Source organism: Urtica dioica, chromosome 7 (genome assembly GCF_054948205.1).
Source record: "Urtica dioica subsp. dioica isolate 48M chromosome 7, U.dioica_male_clone48M_v1_H2, whole genome shotgun sequence".
Taxonomy (NCBI): domain Eukaryota; kingdom Viridiplantae; phylum Streptophyta; class Magnoliopsida; order Rosales; family Urticaceae; genus Urtica; species Urtica dioica.
In genome coordinates, this window is record NC_142762.1 from 44,177,140 (window position 1) to 44,201,918 (window position 24,779).

The 24,779-nt window shown below is 34.6% G+C and overlaps 3 protein-coding genes across 3 annotated transcripts; 2 read left to right on the forward strand and 1 right to left on the reverse strand.

Annotated features, from left to right (window-relative positions):
• The first annotated feature begins 226 nt into the window (after positions 1-226).
• Positions 227-3,946, forward strand: LOC149391958 (serine carboxypeptidase-like 6). The gene is made up of 13 exons (XM_089621336.1): positions 227-380; positions 1,572-1,660; positions 1,739-1,861; positions 1,950-2,052; positions 2,164-2,201; positions 2,496-2,597; positions 2,699-2,785; positions 2,885-3,007; positions 3,099-3,170; positions 3,250-3,368; positions 3,482-3,595; positions 3,713-3,758; positions 3,863-3,946. Exons 1-13 carry the CDS (start codon positions 227-229, stop codon positions 3,944-3,946), a joined length of 1,254 nt encoding a protein of 417 aa, XP_089477462.1.
• Positions 3,947-4,121: 175 nt separating this feature from the next.
• ECA3 (endoplasmic reticulum-type calcium-transporting ATPase 3) lies at positions 4,122-14,864 on the reverse strand. Its single transcript, XM_089619500.1, has 34 exons — positions 14,554-14,864; positions 14,385-14,435; positions 14,191-14,224; positions 14,036-14,053; positions 13,038-13,174; positions 12,651-12,725; positions 12,486-12,531; positions 12,081-12,140; positions 11,896-11,976; positions 11,338-11,423; positions 10,884-10,985; positions 10,584-10,637; positions 10,175-10,276; positions 9,889-9,947; positions 9,487-9,631; positions 9,121-9,228; positions 8,693-8,845; positions 8,491-8,595; positions 8,129-8,325; positions 7,835-7,946; positions 7,630-7,728; positions 7,286-7,431; positions 7,127-7,184; positions 6,889-6,981; positions 6,471-6,521; positions 6,239-6,370; positions 5,938-6,039; positions 5,640-5,694; positions 5,454-5,539; positions 5,158-5,306; positions 4,799-4,904; positions 4,628-4,681; positions 4,439-4,487; positions 4,122-4,297 (listed from the first exon to the last, which is right to left on the reverse strand). Exons 1-34 carry the CDS (start codon positions 14,584-14,586, stop codon positions 4,230-4,232), a joined length of 3,006 nt encoding a protein of 1,001 aa, XP_089475626.1. The 5' UTR covers positions 14,587-14,864; the 3' UTR covers positions 4,122-4,229.
• Positions 14,865-19,818: 4,954 nt separating this feature from the next.
• On the forward strand, positions 19,819-24,225 carry LOC149391960 (transducin family protein / WD-40 repeat family protein). Its single transcript, XM_089620315.1, has 11 exons — positions 19,819-20,135; positions 20,315-20,458; positions 20,570-20,882; positions 20,974-21,037; positions 21,154-21,267; positions 21,357-21,519; positions 22,014-22,161; positions 22,314-22,888; positions 23,002-23,183; positions 23,314-23,571; positions 23,657-24,225. Exons 1-11 carry the CDS (start codon positions 19,974-19,976, stop codon positions 23,946-23,948), a joined length of 2,415 nt encoding a protein of 804 aa, XP_089476441.1. The 5' UTR covers positions 19,819-19,973; the 3' UTR covers positions 23,949-24,225.
• The last annotated feature ends 554 nt before the right edge of the window (positions 24,226-24,779 follow it).

Sequence of the window (24,779 nt, forward strand, 5' to 3'; positions counted from 1 at the left end):
TCAAACCCATCTGTTGATAAATGGTTTTATATTACTGTTCTTCTCCACATATTTTGTTCGATACATATCTCACTCGCAGTCGCATCAGATTATGAAGTCATCGAGTTTCTCCCGGGATTCAAAGGGCCTCTTCCTTTCTATCTTGAAACTGGGTACGCAAATATATAATACTTAATACAAATTTACAATACTGAATTTATTACAAATAATATATATATATTATTATATGAATAGGTATGTGGGAGTGGGTGAATCGGAGGAAGTGCAACTTTTCTATTACTTTGTGAAATCGGAGAGGAAGCCAAAGGAAGATCCACTGTTGCTTTGGATATGTGGTGGACCGGGTTGCTCTGGCTATTCTGCTCTTGTCTATGAAACAGGTCAAAGTCAAATCTTATATCTTTAAAGGTTTTTTTTTTTTTTTTTTGCATGCGTACCCGCACCCCTTGGAATTTACTTGTGCCGAATTGACAATTAGTTTTTTGTATGTTTTTTTTTGTCATTGATATTTTGTCTATGGTATTGTAGTATTTTTTTTTTATATATAGGTTTCACGTGACCTTAATTTTTAGAGTAGAACCTTTTAACTTCTTTTTTACCCTTCAAATTTTAGAAATTAACCCACTAGTTTTTTTTTTAGTGCATATTACCTTGTTAATTTACATTTTTGGCTTTATCTCGGTACCCAATTTAAATCTTCTGCCACAGTGAGCCACAAATCTTCACTGATGATCACTGCGACGACCATCATTGAGCAAGAAAATAAAAGAAGCTATTTTTTTACGTCCTCGAAGGATATATAATTATATTTTCTCCCAATTGATGCGTAAATATTCTCTGATGTCAATGTCGCCATATCAATAAAATACTCTTTTTTAATATTTAATATATTTTATTTATTATAAATAAACTAAAACTAGATTTTTTATCGAAATTTTTTGTATGAATCATATATATACATATATACTTAAAAGAAATTACAAATTAAAATGAAATTATCTAAAATAAACTACTATTTAATCAACAAAATGCGTAGAAAGATATATTCCTGATCTAATAATTATTAAAATTCGGGATGTTCTAAACGTAAACTAATAATTGTTGGAAAAACATGCTTATAAAGACAATAACTTAATGATTTCCAAGATTCACATCTCAGTCACGGACTTGTGCTCCTTCGTCCTAGTTGCCTTATGATTATTAGAATAACATGGTACCAAAGATGGTTGCGAATAAATCAACTCTAATGGGCATAAGCCTCCCTAAATTTTAATATTTATAAATTTTAATATTTTTCTTACTGGCCTACACTTTTATTTTTTTTGAAGGACTGTTGAACCAAATATATATATATATATATATATATATATATATATATATACATATACAGAAAAAAAAAACATGTAATATATTTTTATTTGATTTGTGTTTCATTTGGAGCTCATGCAGGAATTAACAACTAGACATAAATTTGCATTTTATTCGTTTTCTCTTTAAACTTGAAACTGATCAGGAAAATAAAATAACATGAATCATACGTAATTTAATAATAATCTACGTAACGTATGCAGGTCCTTTGGAGTACAATTATAAGATGGAGGAGCACAATAATGGAACCTTGTTGCCCACTTTGGTCTTAAATCCGTACTCTTGGACAAAGGTATATATAGTTGTCTCAGCCAAATTTTTAACGCTATTTTATTTCAACAATGAACAAGGTTCAATATTTCTGGTACAGACAAGTAGCATAATATTCATAGATTCGCCGGTTGGCACCGGATTTTCTTACGGGGAGACTCCAATGGCATCTCAGACCGGAGATGTGAAACAAGTTGATAATTTGAACCAATTTTTGAGGAAGGTTAGTGTTACGTTTTTTTTTTTTTTTTTTTTGTGCTATGTAAAATGGATTAGACTTATTATTATTATGGCTCTTTCTTATTAATCAGTGGTTCATCAATCATCCGGAGTTTATGGACAATCCATTCTATCTGAGTGGTGGTTCGTATTCTGGCATTCCAATTCCTGCCCTTGCTCTCCAAATCTCAAAAGGTAGATCTACTCTTCTAATGAATTCAATAACTATATGTTTATCTAAATTCACTACTCAGATAACTTTGTGTATATTCAAATTTGTTTTTTTTTTTTTTTTTGGTTGTGTAGAGAATGACGAAGGCGTTGCACCAGCAATAAATCTCAAGGTTCATACTAGTTTATTTATTTTGAATACCTTACCTGATTACTTTTTTTGGAACAATGCAAGAAAATCAATAAATCTACAAAGGAAAATAACAAATATATATCCTGAGTTTAACCAAATTAAATTTTTTTTTACTTATGTGATTTTAATGCTAAATGTATAACCAGGAGCTTAATTTGTTCAAATATATATTCTCTGAACTCAGGTTTTAATTTTTTTACTTAACGGAGATAATATATTTAATTTTTTTGCTACGTGCAAGAATGATATGATAAAAATAATTATGAGTTCTCAGGGATACGCTCTTGGGAACCCGGTAACTGATCCGCATTTAGAAGAAAATTCTTACGTCAAATTTGCCAATAGAATGGCTCTTATATCTGACGAACTATATAAGGTGACCTTATTTTTATTCGAGTATATATTATTGACCAAGTTTTATATTTTTTTAGTGATCAATAAAACTGTGGATCAAGTCTATATTATATTTTTGTTCAGTCCTTGAAGAAAAATTGTGGAGGAGAATACGTAAACATAGATCCCAGCAATACCAAATGTTTGAAAGACATGCAAGCCTACGAAAAGGTCTGTCTATATAAATGTACAAACGAGATTGATTTGTTTATTTATTTATTATTGTTTATAAAGAAAAATAAAATAACCAAGCTTCAACATATACGACAGTGTGTCTCGGGGATTCATTTCTTGCACATCTCTCAACCGTTGTGTTCAATTGAGTCCCAAAATGTCGAAGAACTCGTCTCCGGAAGAAGATTGACCAGCGAAAATACCGAACCGCGCTGCATCGTAAGTTTGTTATTTTAAGAAGATAAACATGACATGTTCCAAAAATGTCACCCGAAATTAGCACTCGTAAATTATAAGTTCATTTTTGCAGGAGGACGAGCACATGTTTTCTCTCTATTGGGCAAATGACCCTTCAGTCCGCAAAGTTCTTGGCATAAGAGAGGTAAACCTACTAATTATGCATCTAAAATACTTCACTGTTATAATCTTTTCTAACACTATTTATTTATTTTATTTTGTAGGGAACTATAAGTAAATGGGAGAGATGCAATTTTAACTTGCCATATCACAAAGATTTTCGGAGCTCTGTTGAGCATCATTTTAACCTTAGTACCAAAGGCTATCGTTCTTTAATATTCAGGTTCCGGAGATATTTCTTTTTTGACATAATCTCTCTGATTATTATTATTACTATACTATGCCGTGCCTAATATAATATTGTGTTTTGTGTTTTTAATTGGTGGTAAATTTTAGTGGAGATCATGATATGAGGGTGTCATTCATAGCGACTCAAAAATGGATAAAATCCTTACATTTCTCCATCGTTGATGATTGGAGACCATGGATTGTCCATGACCAAATTGCAGGGTATACCAACTATGAACTTGATTATATTAATCACATTTGGCTAAGATCATTTGAGAAATGTTTATTGCCATGTATAGATGTTCATCACTAACACAGTTAAACCATTAACTTTGACAGATACTCCAGGACTTATTCGAACAGAATGACATATGCGACAGTCAAGGCAAGAGAGAATGAAAATATTATATATTGATTTTTAATTTTTTTTAATACCTTAAATATTTATTAGGTTTCTCATGATATTGGTGCATTATTATGTGCTTGCAGGGAGGAGGGCACACTCCTTGTCAATACAAGCCTAAAGAATGCTTTTTCATGTTTCAAAGGTGGATTGATAGTCAACCTCTGTAATAATAATAATAATAATAATAATAATAATAATAATAATAATAATAACATAGAATGAGAAATTCTTGACTTTAAGAATGGACATTTTGAAATTTCCAATTTCTATTTAAAATCTTTTGTTGAACAATTTCTAGGGTCAAAACATCGGCGACAAAAATGAATAAATTAGAAGATGATAAATACAAGAGACGACTCGCTATAAATTAATTTTGGTGGTATACATTGTTATATAGAGTAGAGAATATCCTATAGCGCTTGTATAAACAAAATTGCTGAGTCAATGTTGTTACTTGTCACGGAGTTCCTTTCTAGGGAGTAAATCAGACCTTCTGAATCTGAAACCAAATCTCGCACCTACATACACCGATCAAACACCATGATTAATTATTTTTTTTAACATTTTTTTAAAAATCATCATGTATATGTGTGCTTGAATCCAAGAAAGAAAATGCAGTTTTATGTATGGACACCATAAATAGAGCGAAGATTATTTACCAGTGGGATTTCTTGAGAAAAACTTAAGCACCTCGTCGATAATTATGACCTGCGGTGAAGAATGAAGCTCCGATCAGGAACGTAAAACTTCACTAACTTTGTATGCTTCAGCAAAGGGCCAGAATGCTAAAGAAATCTTTTTTCTGAGTCCGAAAAGAAAAATGATATCGTATTGAAATTGTTAAATACCGGAAATGAAAGATATAGCACAACAGCCCACTCAGACCAAGATAAGGGTGTCACCTGCATCAAGAGGCAAGTAGAAATTAAGCACAGTTTGTTACATAATACGTTCGAAAGGGAAAAAACAAGAGAAATTATGACCAAAGATTTAGATCGAAAGATAATAATAACACTTACAGAGAAGAGCAGAGAAAGCGGGTGGACGTATAAAATTAGTACATGAAGGAACATCGTAATGACGATTGAGCCAAGAAGCCACATATTACTCCAGGGAGGGATGACACTATAAAGATAAACTCAATTCTTAGTTTGATAATGACAAAAGTAAAATTTCAGATTAGGGAAAGAAAAAGAACATTATATATGAGGAAAAAAAAGGCTAAAGAGAAGTAATCGTTTATTGGTGTATGAACTGTAAACTTAATCCAGCTTAAGGCCAACTGTATCAAAAACTATTTTACAGCTTGACCATGCAGTTCAGATAAAGGCAAATAAAACTTCAATAAATAAAAAAAATCCGAAGCTCGTATACTCACAGAAGAGATTGGTTTTCGCTAAGGTTATTCAGAGCATTGAACATTTCAACGACGACGAGGACAGTCATGGACACAGTTGATGGATGCCTGTCGTCAAAGACACTGCACGAATAGCTTGTCTCCCTAGTCGAGCACGAGTCGAAGTTCATCTAGAACAAGATTCAATCAGTGTACATGAAAATTATTCTGGCCATCAAATACTATGAGAAGTTGATTGACAGCATTCACTAGTACAGGCATTTTAAATGGAATTCTATTTTGCTTGGTCCTTGATGAAAGTTTAAAAAAAACCTTACCAATTCACTATATGGAAGTTTAGGACCACTATCGGCATAAACAAACCACCAGATGAATCCAGCAATTGTCGCGAGCCCAACATAAGCTACCAAAAGGGGAAAAAGGAAAGTAAGTTTATACGGTATTACCCACAAGATACATAACATCTATGAGAGCAAGAGCAACATTTATGCAATTTACACAACCTCCAATTACTAAATAACGGAAGAACAGCCATCCAGTAACTACTGCTTCATTGACCTGAATGTAAAATATGAAAGTGAATATACTTGTATGTTTGAAACTGAATGTGAAACAAGACCATACGAAAGATTTCATATAATGAAGTAGATATAATATATATAAATATAATAAAGTAAAATAAATAATGTTCTTCACACTCTTGTTGGGAGTGTTTAAACAATTAATTTTTTTCTTCGAAAATATTCTCTCGTTATAATCACTGGCATAGAATGACCAGAAAAACAGTTAAACATGACATACCTTACGAGGTTTAGCCTTCATTACATCAGAGTCTGGTTTATTAAAGCCAATAGCAGTTGCGGGCAAACCATCGGTAACTAAGTTTACCCACAGTAGTTGGACCTGGAAATTTCAGGTAGGAAAATAAAGTAAAAAAAGTTACGAGGCGGAACTTGAGATGATACCAAAGTTAGTTCTGACTTTTAGAAATGAACAACTAATCAGACTGCATGCCAAAGATTGAAATACATAAATACCAAAAAATACATAAGAACTGTTTTCTTAAAAGGGTAAGATGAAATTCTTCATTTGATAAACTCACAGGGGCAAGGGTATCGGGGATTCCAAGTACAGCTGCCACGAAAATGCACACTACTTCACCAATGTTAGAAGAAATCATGTATCTGATGAATTGCTTTGTGTTATTGTATATAGCCCTCCCCTCAGCAACTGCCTAAAAAGAAGAAAACATCTTTTTAAGTTTGAAAATTGATCAACGTGAAAGTCAGATATAAGTAAAAAAAAATTAAAAAAAAAAAAAAAAAAAGCTGTACCGCGACTATTGTTGCAAAATTATCATCAGCCAAAACCATATCTGAAGCACTCTGCAAACAACAACACCCATTAAGAATAAACTGAAGGCGAACAAACAGAAACTGGATTCTGGAATTATATAGGTGATTTGATGAAAAATGCAGGTCTAGTCATTTGTGCATATAATAAAAGGGATCATTGAAAGAGAGGAAAAAAGCAAGGGACTTGAGTGTCTGCTGCTCCTGCATTTTCGTGCACAGGGAGAGAGAGCACTATTTACTATTTCGTTTACGTATGGCTAGTCTGTTGCAAATTCCACAGGTGTAAGATGCTTTGAAGGTTCATAGTCTATGACACTGCTGTGTATTAGTTTCGAAAATTTTGATAGTTGTTTGAAAAAGGAAAAGTATACTAAGAAAGGCCACTCCTCAATGATACCTTAGCCACAGCAGTTCCAGAACCCATTGCGATTCCAATGTCTGCCTTCTTCAGTGCCGGTGCATCATTGACCCCATCACCAGTCATTGCAACCTAAAAGGATGACAAGTATTAAAGAGTTTTTACTGACAGTTCTGTATTGCACCAGCATAGCATAAGACCTAGTAAACCAACCAAACAAAAAAGTTGCAAAAACATTGAAAAGAAACACGAAAAAAAAAAGTTTTTGCTTTCATACCACTTCATTCTGGTGCTGTAAGGCCTCAACAAGCATTTTTTTGTGAGACGGTTCAACCCTGAAAGGTCAGCAATATTATCAAGTGGCAAACTAATCAGACAAGTAGCAAAAAAATTACACGATCTTTCACAAGACTAATTCTATGAAAATGAGTCCAACCTAGTAAAAAGAGCCATGCGCTGCAGTGCCAATGTTTTCTGCAATGGTGGTAGCTCATCAAACTCAGAAGCAGTGTAAGATCTTCCAGAAAGATCTACATAGTCATCAAAAGCACCTATCTTGCGCCAAAGTGATTCCGCTGTAGACTGATATCATGTCTAAGTTAGCAAGGTTGTGTTTTTATGTAAGCCTCTGTGTGTATATAGCACAGCATTGTATGACAAACAAAACTATAGTCTATATGCATACACCCCAATGCATATATCAACAAGACACCTTGTGCTCTAATACCTACATACATTTAATTGCAGGTATATAAACAAGGACAGTTCACTTTGAGATACCTTGTTATCCCCTGTGACAAGGATGACACGTATGCCAGCTGTCATACACGAAAGCATGGCGCTTCTCACTTCTTCTCTTGGAGGATCAAGCATCCCAACCTTTAACAGTAGAAAAGAAGAGGATAGGAAATGTCTACTCAAAACATGCCCACAATTATATTAGACCCTAGCTAATAAGGATATGATGTTTGGGAAGAAAGCATACCAACCCAATGAATGTCAGGTCCTTCTCGTCGTTATAGGAGAGAGTTTGTTGGTTCGGTGGCATCTCCTTCAAAGCCAAAGCTAAGCATCGTAATGTTTCTTTTCCTGCCAAACTAACAGCAAAGCAGATGTTTGCACAGTGAATTACTTACGAAAAACTTACGAGGATATAAATTTTATATACAAAACAAAAAAATAATTTTTTAAAAAAAATGTACCACCAGTCAACTTCATAAAACAGCATCAAAACAGAAAACCTTTCACGTTTAGGGGAAGAGGGAATGAAGCAGCTGACCTTTGCAATCTCGATTCCAGTTCTGCCCTTGTGGCAGCAGTTAGTGGAACAGTGGAGCCATCATCATTACATAGAACATTTGTACACCGAGAAATGATGCTCTCAGGCGCACCTTTCGAAAACATCATCTGCACTTGATTTCGACTGCAAAGGACACTCATCATTTTCCGATCACGGGTAAACTCAGCTACAGAGATCTGCAAATGATAATATTATATTTACATCAGTCTTCTACAAAAATATATTATACTTGCATCAGACAACTGTATATTTGGGAAAACCTGTAGCCCCAGTACACAATGAAAAATATATTACATGGAAATGAAATTATGATGCCGTCTTAAAGTATACGAATTACTAACTTTTTTGAACTGGTCCTCCCAATAATGATTACAGTACGATGCACGCTCATGATTGCTCAGCATATTCAGAGAAGAAGGCATGGAATCAAAGCCTGGAAGACCAACCTGGCAAAACGAAGTTCAAAAACAAAAACCCATCTCAAATATAGAAACAGTTAAATTGCAAAACCATAAATATAGTAACTAAGAGCTAAAAATTCACCTTTTCAGCCAGTACACGGAGAGCCACTTCCGTTGACTCTCCAATTTTTTCGTACTTCCCTTTGTCAGGATTATATTGTAAAATAGAGTCATTGCAAAGAGCAGAACCGATTGCTATATGAATAAGACAAGGTAATCGTGCTGGAAGGTCGACCTACAAAACAAGACAAGAATCAGATAAAGTATTGAGCTAAAAGCGATATTTAAAAAAAAAAATTGATTGAAGTAATCTATGTCTACGCATAGTAGATCTTAATATGAATCAAACATAAACACGCAATCTATTAAGGTCTTACACATGTGCACTACAGAATCTGTAAATAAGAGCATTGCTGATTTAATATAGTTTTATCATTTATTATATTTTTTTGAAGGATATGCAATATGTGCGCAGTCAGTATATCATACAGAGTCTCTGGGCATAAATACCTGTGTTCCAGCACTGTCAAAGATAGCCCCCTCTGGTGCATATGTTGTCCCACTGACGTTGTATTCCGCAATTTCAGGACTACGATGTGCCGAATGAACCACACAAACCTAAGGAAACAATGACATTAGTTAATACTCAGTACAGAATGGTGTTTTCCAAGTGTACATATGTATGCATACATGTAAAAGGAAGGGAATTCCCTAGCTTTTATGTGAAAAGGCTAATTTTCAAATATGACCATTGCTAAATTTAAGCAGCCACAACTTAGGTGGATGGAGCATTATACCAGAGGATTTCTGTTTATGGTGCAAAATGATGAGCCAACTCTCGAGGGTGTATTGAAAACAAGTCATACAAGTGATCACCTTTGACACAGACATCATATTGGTTGTCAGAGTCCCAGTTTTATCACTACAGATCACTGTGGTGCATCCTAAGGTCTCAACAGATGGTAAAGACCGGACAATAGCATTCATTCGAGCCATCCTCTTTGTCCCGAGTGCCAAACACCTATTTTGTAATGTAAAATGATAGTGAGCCAAAAAAAATGTAACACATTTATAGAAATTTCCCATTGGATTAAAAAAATATCAAGAGAGAATTCTACAAGAAATGAAAGAAAATCAAGCATCTGTATCAATCGAATGCAGTCATTTGTAGCGTAGCAATTAAGACCTGCTTCTAGCCATTTGTCTGATTCGCCATAGTAAGATCAAATGCGCAAGCAGGTTTTTACAAAGAGAATTCAGAAAATAAAAAGCACTCACGTTGTCACAACGGCAGGAAGCCCTTCGGGGATTGCTGCAACAGCAAGTGCAACTGCAATCTGGGAGTGGAAGAATATAAGCGAAGTCAAGAAATGATACTATAAAGATCAACAACAAAAAAATCCTAGGAAACAAGCCAGTTAATTCAGAGGGAAAAACTACAATCCAAGGAAACAAGTCAATAAATCTTTGATGCCCTATGCAATGCCAGAAGAAAGAAAACCATGGAAATATGTATACAAGAACATTTAAAGCACATGAAACTTCTTGGAAAATGAGAAATTACCTTGAAGTAATGAATTGCACCACGCACAAAGCCACCATGGGAAGGGTCACGAAAGTGGCCGATGTTAACAAGCCACACCAAAACACAAATTCCAGCAATCACCTATGCGTAGACAGACACAAAAAAGCTTATGATGCAGCATTTAGTAACATTTTTTTCCTTATAATTGTGATTTTAACTTTGAAGGTCCAATAGTTCACAGACCAAATAAATAAATAAAAAAAACTACACGGTATTTTTACCCTTAACCTAACTTACTTAAAAATGACCAGGGCATAGATGCTTGATCAATGCAAAACAAATGCAAAATGTAGACATTCCATACTCAAATCATTTTAACAGAAAAAGACTCGGATATTCTAAGCTACAAATTTCAAAGAGCAAAGGGAAACACATAGCACCTAATCACCTTTGCCAGAAATGTACCGAACTCATCCAACTTCTTTTTTAAAGGTGTCGCTTCCTGCAGCAACACAAATTCGAACAGATCAAAAATCAATATAACTGATTCATTCTAAGGTACCTAGTAACGGCATTGTTTCTAATTATCTTTGTTGACAGTATATACAACCACTGGATCAACAAAGAACACATTCAAATATCCTAGATTATGTCACAAATTCTTCAGTAAAAATCACAAATTTAGATACAAGTTCCAGATCTTAAAGACAAGTGTATATATAATATAAAACTACTAGTTGGTGCTTACCTCTTCCGTTTGGAGCATCGAGTCACGTATGCCGCCCATGGCAGTATTGGTACCAACTCCTACTACGACAGCTCTAGCCCTGCCAGCAACTACTACTGTACCCTGGGCATCAAAATGTGATGTAAGTTCTTATCTACAAGTCATCCCAAAAGTATGATCTAATGGAACATCCACAGTAAAATTGGAACAAACGGCAAGAACATCCATGGCATTTTCAGGAAATATTATCCCCAAGTCTAGCTACCAGGAGATGAGCGGCTCTTTTCTAGAACATCTAATTTGGTTGTTGTGCACACATGGGAACAAACAAATAATTCTTACAAAATCTAGAGAAGATCATGCAATTATATTTACAAATAATTCTTGTATAATGTGGTAAAAGTAAGATTTAACGTAGAAATGGGTTAGACTAGATATCACACCAAAATTCGGGAAAATGATTCGAGTTCTTTACCGAGAAAAGAATATTGGTCTTGTCTTGATACACGGCATTTGTAGCTAGCGTGGCCGCAGTCTCTTTTTCCACAGAGCAACTCTCACCTACATCATTAAGTGATATACATTGATCATGCGGAGTCTTTAGTATTTGGTGTTACCAAGGAGAAAAATCCAAAAGTAAGGCAATCAATTTAGGCTGTAGAAAGCACTAATTTGATACCTATGTTGTCTATACAAGATAGATAGAAGAAGAGAAAAAAAAAATGTCATCAGTTTTCACTGATTCATGTTAGAAAACTACAATGGGCTAGGATGGTAGATTAGCACCATCTCAGCCATCTATATACTATTTCTCATCAAATCATGAAAAATTCAGAATTCAGTAAACAATACATAGAAAAGTTCAGACGGCAGTAAACAACATATGTACTCTTTATTAAAAAACTGGTTGTATGGGCGCACCCATATATGATAATATAATAATGATAGTCTTGAATAATAACTATAGGCTACGCCATTTTTTAAATTAGCAACAACTTAAGTCTAGCAACAATGATTATGCCAGCTATGGTACCTGTAAGTATCGCCTGATCAACACGTAATTCGTTACTCAGCATCTCAATCATTCTCAAGTCTGCCGGAATTTTGCATCCCACTAGTGAAATCAAATACAAGAGGAAAATAAAGTTAACTTCAATGATATTGCTAGTTTACGTATAGAAACAGCTATTTTACGGGATAAGGAAGGGTCAAGCTTACCGGAAACTTCAACTATATCCCCTGGAACGAGCTCTGTAGCTGGAATTATAGAGAAGCAACCTGCAAGAGAGGATTTTCGAAGTCTGAATAAAAAATCAACCAAGACCATTAAATTTCTAATAGCCATATCTAAATAATAAGGTTTAAAGGTCGAATTACAATATTTGATAATTCATATTTTTGTTAAATTACCTAGAATTGCATGCGATGAATTTTTTCAGGCTTTGAATGTAAAGAAATCATGTTCATGTCAGTCATGGTATTTTATCCCCAAAACATACACAGAAACGATAAGCAGATATATGGCAAATACTAAACTGTTGTATGCTGAAAAAAAAAAAAGAGAACTCAATATACAAGGTAACAGTACCCTGAGCTTCTAAATAGGATCATAGGTTAATTTACCGTTTCGCAGCACTGTTGCAACATCAGCTTGATAAGCACGTAGCTCCTACAATCAAGGTAGGAGAGTAAATGAGGTCATTGAAAATATCAGAACACCGAAGGATCCACTTGTCAAACTTTACGAAGTGTTCATTTGAGTGCTATAAAATCAAATACACAACCTACCACTAGAGCCTTCTCGGCATTTGTTTCTGTGATTACTCCAACTGTAGCATTTGCTGCCAATATCATCAGTATAACCTGTGAATCAAGCAATGTGGTAACAGATCAAATAATAACTTAAGAGCGAAACACAAACAAAATAATCTTGAACAAATCATAATAATTTAGGTCCCAGGTTTCGAATCCCCTAGATTCAGATCCACTGAAAGAGTTTCCTGGTCGAACTGCCAGGCTTCGTGGAATTAGTCTGGCCCACTGTTGATATAAAAAAAATCCCTATACCACTTAAATCTATCTCTTAAAATGGAACTTGGCCATGTGAAAAAGGGTGCAGTTTTCTTTGACTCATACCAGCTAATAGAACGAGAGACATAAATATTCACAACTTACAGACGGCTCCAGAAATGCCATTAATCCCGTCTCCCCATTAATCAAAGCTAAGACAAATGAAACAACTGCAGCCACAAGCAGTATCTTAACAAGCAAATCATCGAATTGCTTCAGGACCAGTTTCCAAAATGGAGCTCCTGCAAACAGAAAGCCAAATTTAAGACCATTTAGAAGAACAATGGTTTCCCTAATTCCTTTTTTGAGGTGCTTTTTTTTTGGGGGGGGGGGGGGGGTGTCCTGTTTCGGGTTTTTCCTGAAGTACCACTCCTGTAATTGGCTCTTGCATGTTTCAATATAATGTTGTTCTTGTTTATCCTAGGTTATAGCCAACCACCCTTTTTAAACTACCCACTAAAATGCCAATCAAGCCAAGCCTTTTCAACTGGCAAATGATTGAGTTTTGTTAAAAACGGAACCGAGACAGCGAAAGGTTTAGGTAACACCAGTGAATATCTATTTCTATATTATGGTAAACTATAATACACCATGAAACAGAACAAAGATTTACTAAGAAGGATATCATATCCAAAGCTTTATTTTGACTGCTATGAGAAATATCAAATATGATCACCGTTCTACGCCTATACAACTTTCTGACGTTTTTTTCGGGTATAGCCCTTTGGCTTTTCTCATCTGTATAGCCCTTTGGCTTTTCTCATCTTGTTCTGAGTTTAAGTCTTTTTCTTTGGCTGATTTGGCTAGGGATTGGTCCAGTGCTTTGTAACGGTCTGTTTTCGGGTTTTATGTTTTCTTTCGTTTTAGTTCTCTGAACTCTTTTGTGTTGTACTTCGGCTATGCCATGTTGAATGAATAAAGTCCCGATGTTTCTTTTAAAAAAAAAAAACTTTCTGACGTTTTTTTTTTCTTTGATCCTCAACTTCAAACCTCGTAGAGACGCAGAACGAGATTTCAAGACTTTTTGGGTTTTCTAGTTCGGAACTCAACACCTCCATAGAAAATACATAATTGAAAAAACAAAGATAGAAGAATGTACTTACTTTTCTCCTCTGGCAACACTGGGGGATCGTTAATGAAACATGCAGCCATAGAAAACACATTAGACTAGGATATATAGAAATAATAATGTGACTTATAAAAAAATAAATAAAAATAAAAAAAAAGATATGCTATACGGACAAACATTATCACATACCGTTCCTGCCATACAGTCTTGTATGTCGCACAACCTGTGAACGAAAAGTTCAATTTAGAGCGAAAAACATACCAAACAAATTACAAGAAGAAGAAGAAGAATAAACAGACTGTTGCATTGCAAAAACAAAACTCTCTAATTAAGAGCAAAGAATAGTTGAGAAAGAAAAGAAGAAGAAAAAAAAACGATTATACCTGAGCAATGCTAAGGCCTTTGGTCGGTTCAACGCCAAAGAAATCCAATACCTAGAGTGAACAATCGGAAGAAATGCATAGAGTTACATGATTTTAGCTCGGATGTGAAACTGATCCGATAATTCTTATTTTTCTCTGCAGCCAAACAGCTCAGGGAAACACGAATTACCTCGACGGCAGATCTAGCAAAAGCGTCCTCCATTTATGAGCTGAAGGACTAGATCGAGCGAGTGAGTTTCGACTTTCTTCTTCTTGTTCAGAACCTGATCGAAGATTTCTTTAACTCCGGGGAAAGGAAAAAAAAAATTTCTTTAACCACGAATCGTGTTACACACGATTAATTAACAGAAAATAAAAATAAAAAAAAATAAAAACCCTCCCCATAATATTTGATTTGGATGTATAATGAATTATTTACTATGAATTCCCGATGTTTTGTGATAGTCTACCGATGTATTCCGAATATGTCCAAAATAAACGGAAAGGGTGAGTTTTGGACGAAACAATATAAACGAGACAAATAGAGAAGAAAAGTAAAATAAAATAAAAAAGATATGAGAGTAGTTTTGAATTTTGATTTGGTATTTTTGTCATAATGAAAATGTTTATAATTCTTCAGTTTTAAATATACATTCTAAAAATTAAATTTGGTCTTTATTCAAGTTCTCTACATTTTCATCCCGCATATTATAATACTGATATTAGTTATATAATACTATTGCGCGTATGTGGTTAGTAAATGAATTGTATTTTGAAAAATACAATAATTCAGTAAACGTAAGGACATTTTGAAGGCCTATTCCCCAAGTAAAAAAGTAAATATTATTAGCATTGCAATTCTCTTGGAAAAGTGAATACACATAACAAAGATGTAGAAGAAATATTTGGCGTAAGCCAAACCTATTGCATCGACTATTGATTTATTATACAGGAGGGGTTTTTTTTGTTTTTTTTAGAATGTATAGGAGTTATTATAAGTTAATCCGTTCAGGAGACTTGATATAACTTAAATTTCATGTGTGGATTTTATTCCGGTCCATTTCTTGTTTTCAATATTGCTGAAGTGTATTGATGGTCACTTGCGGGCTATCTGGACACGTTTTGGACTTGAGAAAATATATATTTATTCCTTGTTTAATTGAAATGCTGATATTATGCTGAGATTATTCTCATAATATTTATAAATATCACATGTATTTCTTCAAATAATTATTTATAATATGTTTATACCTTTACACTCATTTATATATTAAATATATCTCTTATTTAATATGTAAAATATTCATAATACTTTAAAAGAAATCACCTATTTATTTCTCATTTTATTAAGAAATAAAGAATATAAATGAATACCTATCAGTTCGTTAATCTTAGAGAGGAAAAAAAAAAAAAAAAAAAGAAGTTAAGGTGGAGATGGAAGAAAATTATCAACACAAACTCACTTCACACATTTGTTTAATCTATTCTTTGACAAAACCCACAAAACTCTAAACTCATCGACATCGCTTTCTTAAGCCGCCGGAGCAATCTCCAAGCTCATCATAATACGAAATAGTTTTTTTTTTTAAATAAATGGATATATATTTTTTTATAAAATAAAATATAAATAAAAAATCTTATTAAGAGTATTATGGACATTTCATATTTGTTTAATGATAGAGTCAACTACAAATCATGAAAAGGATTATATTTGATTTAATAAAACTTTTTAGGGTATAAACATGCTATAAATAGGATACATGTGATATTTATAAAAATTGTGAAAATAATCGCAACATTTTTATTAAACACGGGGGATAATGATATTTTTCCCTTTGGACTTACACACTAGCCTTTTGGGTTTTTCTATTTATGTTTCTTCAATTTTGATTATGGTTGACGATAAGTTTTTTTTTTTTTTTTTTTTAAAGCAACAACGTCAAACCATGAATTGAAAGGAATTGTATACCCTTATTGTTGGAGAAATGCTATTCGTAATCGCCATTAGCGGATCAACGTAGAAAAAAATATGCAAATTATGTGGGACCCACAGTCCATTCTGGTGAGATCCATCAGCCTATTATTTTTTACGTTGATCAGTTGATCGACTACAAATATCATTTCTCTTATTGTTGACACTTTGATTTTCTTTTTCCTCTTAGATTTTTATTTAGAAAAATGAGTTTCTTTTATTTTCTCATTGTGAAACCCCAAAACCTCGCCACCAAAGAATTAGAATTTTGAATTAGTTTTTATTTATTTTTCTTGTGTTATGTATGTGTATATATATTTATGTATGTGGGTATATATATGTATGCATGTATATATGTATATATATAAGTGACGAAATGTTCTGCTAATATACTGTCTTATATCCTTTGATTATGTCAGTACTAAAATTGGTGTGTGTTGATTAAGGAAGTAAATATATAGATTGGATAGGAAGCTGGCAAACACGTATGTATACATTTATCATGCATATATAAGGTAGCTATGAAAAAAAAATAGCTATTGTAATTATACAGAATAATTATATATGTATATATTAAGTAAATGTATCAAATATAGCCATTAACTTTAATTTGAATTTTCCAATCTGTAGTAGTCTCGTACAAGGCTTTTTTTTGTTTTATTATACATTGGAGTCAATCACAATCTTTTTCTTACTCAACAAAGAAAACAAATCTGCCAACCTAATAATGCACCATTAATGAAATTAAAGTGCATTTTTTTTTCCTCTTTTTGCCTGTTACGGAATGAAGTTTCGAAGCTAAAACAATTCTTACTTTTCAGCCTTTCTTTACGCACTTCCCTTTTCTCTTATGCTCTCTAAATCATTTTCTTTTTCCTCTCCATTTCTTATTCCTTAAGAAAATTTTACACAAAAAAATATAATAGTTGAACCTTTGTTCGCGGACCTCTAAGGAGTATTAGAGTTAAGCTTTTCATCACCCTCAAGGTATTTTCGATGTTTTCTTTTTGTTCATCTCTCTTATGGTGTTCATATTGTTGTTAGGTAAGATATATTTATGAAGAAAAAAAAAAAAAATATATATATATATATATATAGCCTTAAACATGTTGTATTTGTCATATTTTAGACAGTAAGAAAACGTATGAATCATTATTAGCTACGCATATTATTTTAGTCTGATTTTTTTATACCGAAATAATCAAGATGTTTATAATATGTATATTAAATCTCATAATTTTTGGACAAACCGTTTTTTTCTAAAATTCAATTATGATCAGCGCGCATAATTTTGTTTTCTGTTTCAAACAGCAAGGTTTTGATTCAAAATGAAATAGCTACAAAACGAATTTTTATTTGATATTTTTATACCTGAATAGTATAGATGTCTTCGGTATGTGTTTAAAATTTTATGATTTTTAGTTGAATGGTTTATTTTATAAAAAACATTTACCATCGGTGCGCATATAGTTTTACATTGATTCAATCAGCAATGTCTTGTTTTTTTAAAAATACCTAGAAGATGTATTTTTTAATGAAATTTTTATACAAGATAATTTTATGTGTTTATATTATATGATAAAAATTTTATGAGTTTTTAATTAGTAGAACTATTTCTAAACCGAAATTTTGGACCAGTGCGCAGATAGGTTCCAGAAGTTTTTTTAAAGCGTCTTTTTACATTTTATACTTTTAATTTAGTTCTGTTGTTTGGGATCCGATTTTGGTAACACCACTGAAGATGAAAACGTTCAGTTTTTTATTCTATAGCTTCTGTAATTTTTTCAGAATTTTTTTCCAGAAAACGTTTTTCCCCGATACTTTAGGATCAAGGGTATTTTGGTCTTTTCATGTCCAATTTTCAGTTCTGGAATTCTCTTTCCAGCAGCCTTGTATGTTTTTTTTTTAGTACTAGAGATAGTTAGTGATAAGCTTTATTCATTTTTTTTCTTTCGTCTAGGTCCCGAGCCAAATACGTTTTCCGATCGTCCGATAGTTTAAAGTCGCACGTCCTCGAAACAAGGTGAGAATAATCTCACTACAATACGGATTAGTTTAAAATTAATTTACGATGAGTGTGTGATCTGAATTGGTTAATATGTGTTATATGATTGATTGTGTGATATCTCTTATGTGCATGTATATGTTATTGAGTGATTTGTGATTATTATGTTATGACTCGTTATGATGAGTTTATGTATGAGTTTAGTACAATTTTGGCATAACATGTTCTATTTATTAGCATGTTTCATTTATGTTTGTGTCATATGTCATCTTTGTATGTAACGCAAATAATAAAGTGATAAGATAAGTAAGAGAGTCGTACCGCCTCGAGCTACGGAGGTATTAAGAGAATTCTCTCGAGCTGACCTACGGGCTCATAAAATGAGTTTTCTCATATGATATGTTATTAGATGGTGCGAACTATGGGAGGTCGCAGCCCCGTAGTTCGTTTCCAAAGTGTACACTGAAATTGGTACGACTACTCTAGGGGCACCCCGAATAAAATATGATAAGACTTATGATACGAAAGACCATGACACTATTAGAATTTAAAACACTAATAACCGGATCATGCATCGCATTACTCATCTCTTTTTGTGAGTTAGTGATGAGGTGGATCAGCGGCGTTCGATGGCTAAGGGGTTGAGTTGTGGTTCCGCTCACTTATTTAAAAGACTTCCGCTACGAAATTTTCTAAACACTCGGTTTGAGATTTTTTTATGCTTAAGATATTTTTCAAGTTTAATTAGTTTCGCAAAACTGAAGTTGAATTTTTATGATTTTATTTCCGTCGAATATTCAAACCATCTACTTTAGTTTGAGATTCCGAATTAGGTATTTCTCTTATTTTCATCAAATGTTTTTGTAAGGTTTCAGATGTTGGTTATTTTTAAATTTGTTTTATTTTAAAGTCTAAACTTTATAAATATATGAAACGATGTTTAAAAAAAAAAAAAATTTCCCATTTTTTTTCTAAGAGAAATAATAAAACTTAATACGACGGTCCGAAAAGTCGGGTCGTCACACTCATACTAGGTATTACATACTATCTACTTTAATTTTATTAATACTATTTTTATAAATATCTTTAAATCATAATATTTCAAAAAAATATCTTTTCACTAAATATTATTTTTTAAGAACAATATTTTTCTGTTAAATAAGTATTTTTTTTTTTACAAATGAAACTTTTTATAGAGTAAGTTAAATGGAGGTAAAACAATAAACAATTTTTTTTGTAATTTCGTGATAAAAAAAAGGTTTGACACGTTATTTCTGTGGTTAGTTTCAAAAAACCACTACCACAGGCAATTTGTTAAAAAAATACTAAATCTACATCCGAAGACCCAGTACCCAAAATGCCCTAATTCAACAGCCCAAAATCTAATATCGAGAATGGGCCTGAAGAAAGCAAAACCGGCCCGTCTGAAAGAACAAAAGAAAGGTAGATTTAAAAGGGCAAGACTGTCATTGGGTCGCGTTTGCCGAAACAAAAGCGCCGCGCTTAAACCCTCAAAAACCTAGCTGCTACTACAACATCAAAAGAAAAGACGCCTCTCACCTTCGAATGTTCTCTGAGTCTTCAAATTCGACTCAAAAGACTTCTCTCTTTTAGGGTTTCTTCTCAGACCGCCATGTTCGAATCGTTCAGAAGCAGCTCAATCGACTGGAGGCCGTCGCCGGTGGTGGCTCTGGCCACCAGCGCCGACGACTCTCAGGTCGCCGCCGCTCGCGAGGACGGATCGCTCGAGCTCTGGCTCGTCTCTCCCGGCTCCGTCGGCTGGCACTGTCAGCTGGTACCTCCAACCGTCTCATTCTTCGTGTTTCCCGTCCCTAATGGATTGCCAACAGCTTTCCATTGATTTTTTTTTCTATTGGATCAGAGGATTGATTCGTTTGTCTGTGTGTGTTTGCGTGCGTGCGTGCGTGTGTGTGTCCGTGTTTTTTTTTCCTTTTTTTTTTACTTTGGGATTAGACAATCCATGGGGACCCGAACTCAAGAGTGTCGTCGCTTGTGTGGTGCCAAGCTGGTTCGAAGGAGCTGCCTTGCGGTCGGCTATTGTCGTCGAGCATTGACGGGTCGGTATCTGAGTGGGATTTCTTTCTGCTCAAGCAAAAGGTTAGGTCAATTAATTGATTGATTGATTAGGTTAAATTGCTTTTGAGTGTTTTTAGTCTCTGGTTTTTGGACCCTGTGATTTGACCGAGTTGTTTTATTGTTCTCGTTCAGACTCTGTTGGAGACAATCGGAGTTTCAATTTGGCAAATGGCTGTTGCGCCGCCCAGCAGTAGCAACCTCACCGATCATTTGGGGAATGGGTACATGAGTCATAAGGCCATTGAAAATGGCCATTCCGGAACCAGCGACGATGATTCAGATTCAGATTCTGATTCAGATTCCGGTTCTGATTCTGATGAGCTTGATGGGAACCCGGATGTAGAGAATACCCAGGTTGCGTTAGCTTGTGATGATGGTGGCGTGAGAATATACACTCTCCACAAAGATGAGCTTGTTTACGCTAGGTCGATGCCCAGAGTCAGTGGTGAGATATTTTCTACTCAATGCTTGGCTTGTTTTTATAGCCAATAAATCGGAAACATATTATTAAATGACATTGTTAAATTTTGTCCCAGGACGTATATTGAGTGTCGCGTGGAATACTGATGCAACTATGTTATTTTCTGGAAGCAGCGACGGGTACATATGGATGCACTGTTTCTCATCAGGAATATTTTTTTTTATCATACAGTTTTAAAGTAATAATAGCAATTAATCTGTTGTGGTTCTTTGTCTTGCTCGTGTGATTTTTATAGGGTAATCAGAAGCTGGAATCCTAAATTGGGCCATGAAATCTACCGGATCACTGTTGGACTGGGTGGTTTGGGAAGCACGCCAGACCTTTGCGTGTGGTCATTGCTTTCTTTAAGGTAATCAATATATGCTGTATCAATTGTGTTCTGTTGCTAATTAATAGTTTTTTATGCATCACTGACAATGAGTTCTCTGTTCAATCCAGCTCTGGAACACTTGTAAGTGCTGACAGCACTGGAAGTGTTCAATTTTGGGACTGTAAACATGGAACTCTTTTGCAGGCGCATTCGTATCACAAAGGTGATGTGAATGCTTTGGCCGCTGCGCCTGGACACAACAGGGTATATTCTGCCGGTTCAGATGGTCAGGTATAATAATCTTTCTGGAAGCATGGTTCAACTTGTTTGTAACCTACTGTTCTTTCTGTCAGATAAAAGTTGTTAATTCGGTTGGAATATTATGTTCGTTAAAAGTTGTTTCTATTCATTCTGTCCGGTTTGAAATTCAGATGACGAATACTTGCCTCGTTAAAAAATAGTACTGACTTTGATCTCGGGTCTTGACGATTTGGTGAGGGTAGTACATGTTTTTAAAAAAATCATCTCACAACCTTCAAGATATCAATTTTCATCGTTTTATAATTTGAACTCCTAACAATCACACTGTAGGACTTGCTATAGATATCAAACTTATTCACAAAGTGAGCTATTAAATCTGGCTGGGATGTCAGAGGTACAGTTTCGCGTGTTTTGGTTTCACTGTTTCAGTGCCGATTTCATTGTCCAAAAAGCTATGGCTGTCTCACTGTATTACTCTTTTTATTATCTGTTTGTTTATGAGTTCAATCTTATTTTTCTTGTAGGTTATTCTCTACAAGCTTGCTAACGAAACATCGCAGTCAAATAATGGCGAACCTAGTGTAGTAAAGAAATGGACCTATGTTGGTTATGTGAGAGCTCACTCTCATGATGTAAGAGCATTGACAGTGGCCGTTCCTATTATTCAAGAAGGTAGTTCATAATTAGTGGTTTGTTTCATGTGCATGCTTTTATTTACAGTTGTTTCATTCTTGTTTCTCATGGAAATGCATTTTTCAAAAATTTGTCTGTATCTTTTGATGATAGTACTTTCTTTTCTTGGTGTTTGCTGTTCTAATTGCCAGATGTCTCACCGAAAGTAAAAAGAATGCGATACAAAGAAAAGCCTTTGGAATTCAGTTATAATAAATGGGCTCATTTGGGTGTACCAATGCTTATCTCTGCCGGTGATGACAGCAAACTTTATGCCTACTCGGCCAAGGAATTCACACAGTTTGCTCCGCATGATATCTGCCCTGCTCCTCAGAGGCCTCCTATACAGCTAGTTCTAAACACCGCCTATCAGTCGCCGTTGCTTCTTGTTCAAGAATCTAGTTCACTGGATATTTTTTGTGTTCAGACACGAAATGGTACTCTACCGAACTCGGTTTCTGGATCTGCAGTCACTGATCTGGTGGCTCGAGTTAAGAGTAAGGCATCTCGGAGAATAATTTGCAGCACCATTTCTAACTCAGGGACGGTTTTTGCTTATTCTGACCACGTAAAACCCAGTCTATTTGCATTGAAGCGCAAATCACTCAAAAGTTCATGGAGCATTGAAAAAAGGCCACTTCCAAAGAACCTGCCCTATGCCCATGCCATGGTATTCAGCTTTGATTCTTCTCGGTTGATGATAGCTGGGCATGACAGAAGGATTTATGTAAGCTCCGACCACCTAATCATTTTACCAATTTGCCTTTCAAATGTTTCATCGCACATAATCGCGATTAAACTTATTCAGAAACACGACTATTAACTGCGTAATATATTCAGGTTGTGGATGTGAATAGCGAAGAAATCAAGCATGTATTCACTCCTTGCATTGAGTTGCGTGATGAAAAGTTACCGCCGACTCAGCCTCCGATTACCAAATTGTTTACGAGTTCAGATGGACAGTGGTTAGCTGCAATAAACTGTTTTGGGGACATCTATGTCTTCAACTTGGAGACTTTGAGGTAGATCTTTTTTTTTCTCCTGTCCTTTATACAAAAGGAAGGCAAATTGGTGTATAGTTGATTTAATTTGTACAATGAATCTTTGACAAGGTATTATGCTTTATGACTGATTTCGATTCTTGCCAAACAGGCAACACTGGTTTGTCTCGAGATTGGATGGAGCTTCTGTTACAGCTGGGGGTTTCCCGCCTCGGAATAATAATGTACTTGTGGTCACCACTTCTTCCAATCAGGTCTACGTGTTAGACGTGGAAGACAAGAAGATGGGAGACTGGTCAAGGACTCATTCCCATTCCCTGCCCAAAAGATTCCAAGAATTTCCCGGAGAAGTGATTGGTCTTTCATTCCCGCCCTCAAACTCGTCGTCTGTCATTGTTTACAGTGCTCGGTAAGCTTCCATTGTTGGATCTCTATAACGTCTAATTTCGCGGTCACATGTATCTATACTGACCGACTCTTGTTGTATGTTCTAGAGCGCTTTGCAGGATCGACTTTGGAATGCCAGTGGGTCAAGAAGATGAGAGTGGGTTGTGCAACGGTTCAGATGCATTGGAAGTTGCTTCCGCCGGTGGGAAAAGGAAATATAAAAAAGATTTTGAAATCAAACTTAGTAGGAAAAATTTTGACTTTTATCGTTTCGGAGACCCAATTTTGTTTATTAGTCACCTTTCCGATAGTTCGTTTCTGATCATGCACAAACCGTGGACCGAAGTGGTCAAGACCTTTGAAGCACAACCCGTACACAGACATATTTTCGGGACTTGAGCTGAGAATTCGCTGATCGCATCGATGAAAACTCCGGGAACAAAATCCCACCTGAATACCGATGGATTCATGCCTGCTTTGCTCGGGAGTCTGCGCGAGGGTTGTATTGTAATTTATCAAAAGTTTTAGTGGTTAACCAATATCATAAAAGTTTTGCTATTAACCTGAGTAGTTTTGCTTTTCTGTTTCCACAATTCTTTTTATAGTCCTTGTTTCCTTTCATTTATGTACATCAATCTATTACTCTATTAGTAAAATTTTGACATTTTGTGGTGAATGTTTGCTTTCCTTCCGTCATGGAAATGAGAGTATAATTTTTACGTTGAGATACAAGTTTACAATTTATGTAAATACCAGTGCACTGAATTATTTGAAGCGTTACACAGGTTCAATAACTAAATTATCTTCTTCAAATTAAGCACTAAACGAGCTTCAAAAAATATTCGGAACAAACAGTTTGACCTTCGGTTTTCTTACTCATGAAGCTCAAACTAGAAAATATTTTTCTAAAACTAGCGAGTTTTGCTTGACCCCGGCTCATTTACACTTGTTTTTTATGATAACCGACATTTTTTGTAATTCAACAAAAAGAAAGAACAAAAATACTCTTTTTTTTTTTTTTATTATTATTATTAAACAATTGCACTCTTGGATTATATGTACGTTCGCTCTTAGCCATTAAATAAAATGATACAGCATTGAATTTAAGGATTGCGGTCCTACTTTCTAAACATCGCATGGACTGATGTTGCACCATTTCCTGAAAACTACAAAGGAAAAAAAAAAAAAAACCGTTTTTACATATAAAAGAAATTACCTTTAGTAACAATA

Excerpts from the sequence above, each read along its gene's own strand:
- LOC149391958 (XM_089621336.1), top strand. The coding sequence starts at position 227 with ATGAATAGGTATGTGGGAGTGGGTGAATCGGAGGAAGTGCAACTTTTC. Across the intron at positions 2,053-2,163 it reads TGCTCTCCAAATCTCAAAAG|AGAATGACGAAGGCGTTGCA; the intron begins GTAGATCTACTC and ends TTGGTTGTGTAG. Across the intron at positions 3,759-3,862 it reads TGACATATGCGACAGTCAAG|GGAGGAGGGCACACTCCTTG; the intron begins GCAAGAGAGAAT and ends ATGTGCTTGCAG.
- ECA3 (XM_089619500.1), bottom strand. The coding sequence starts at position 14,586 with ATGGAGGACGCTTTTGCTAGATCTGCCGTCGAG. Across the intron at positions 14,225-14,384 it reads AAGGCCTTAGCATTGCTCAG|GTTGTGCGACATACAAGACT; the intron begins GTATAATCGTTT and ends TTTCGTTCACAG. Across the intron at positions 8,596-8,692 it reads TCCGTGTACTGGCTGAAAAG|GTTGGTCTTCCAGGCTTTGA; the intron begins GTGAATTTTTAG and ends TCGTTTTGCCAG.
- LOC149391960 (XM_089620315.1), top strand. The coding sequence starts at position 19,974 with ATGTTCGAATCGTTCAGAAGCAGCTCAATCGACTGGAGGCCGTCGCCG. Across the intron at positions 20,136-20,314 it reads TCGGCTGGCACTGTCAGCTG|ACAATCCATGGGGACCCGAA; the intron begins GTACCTCCAACC and ends CTTTGGGATTAG. Across the intron at positions 21,520-22,013 it reads CTGCCGGTTCAGATGGTCAG|GTTATTCTCTACAAGCTTGC; the intron begins GTATAATAATCT and ends TTTTTCTTGTAG.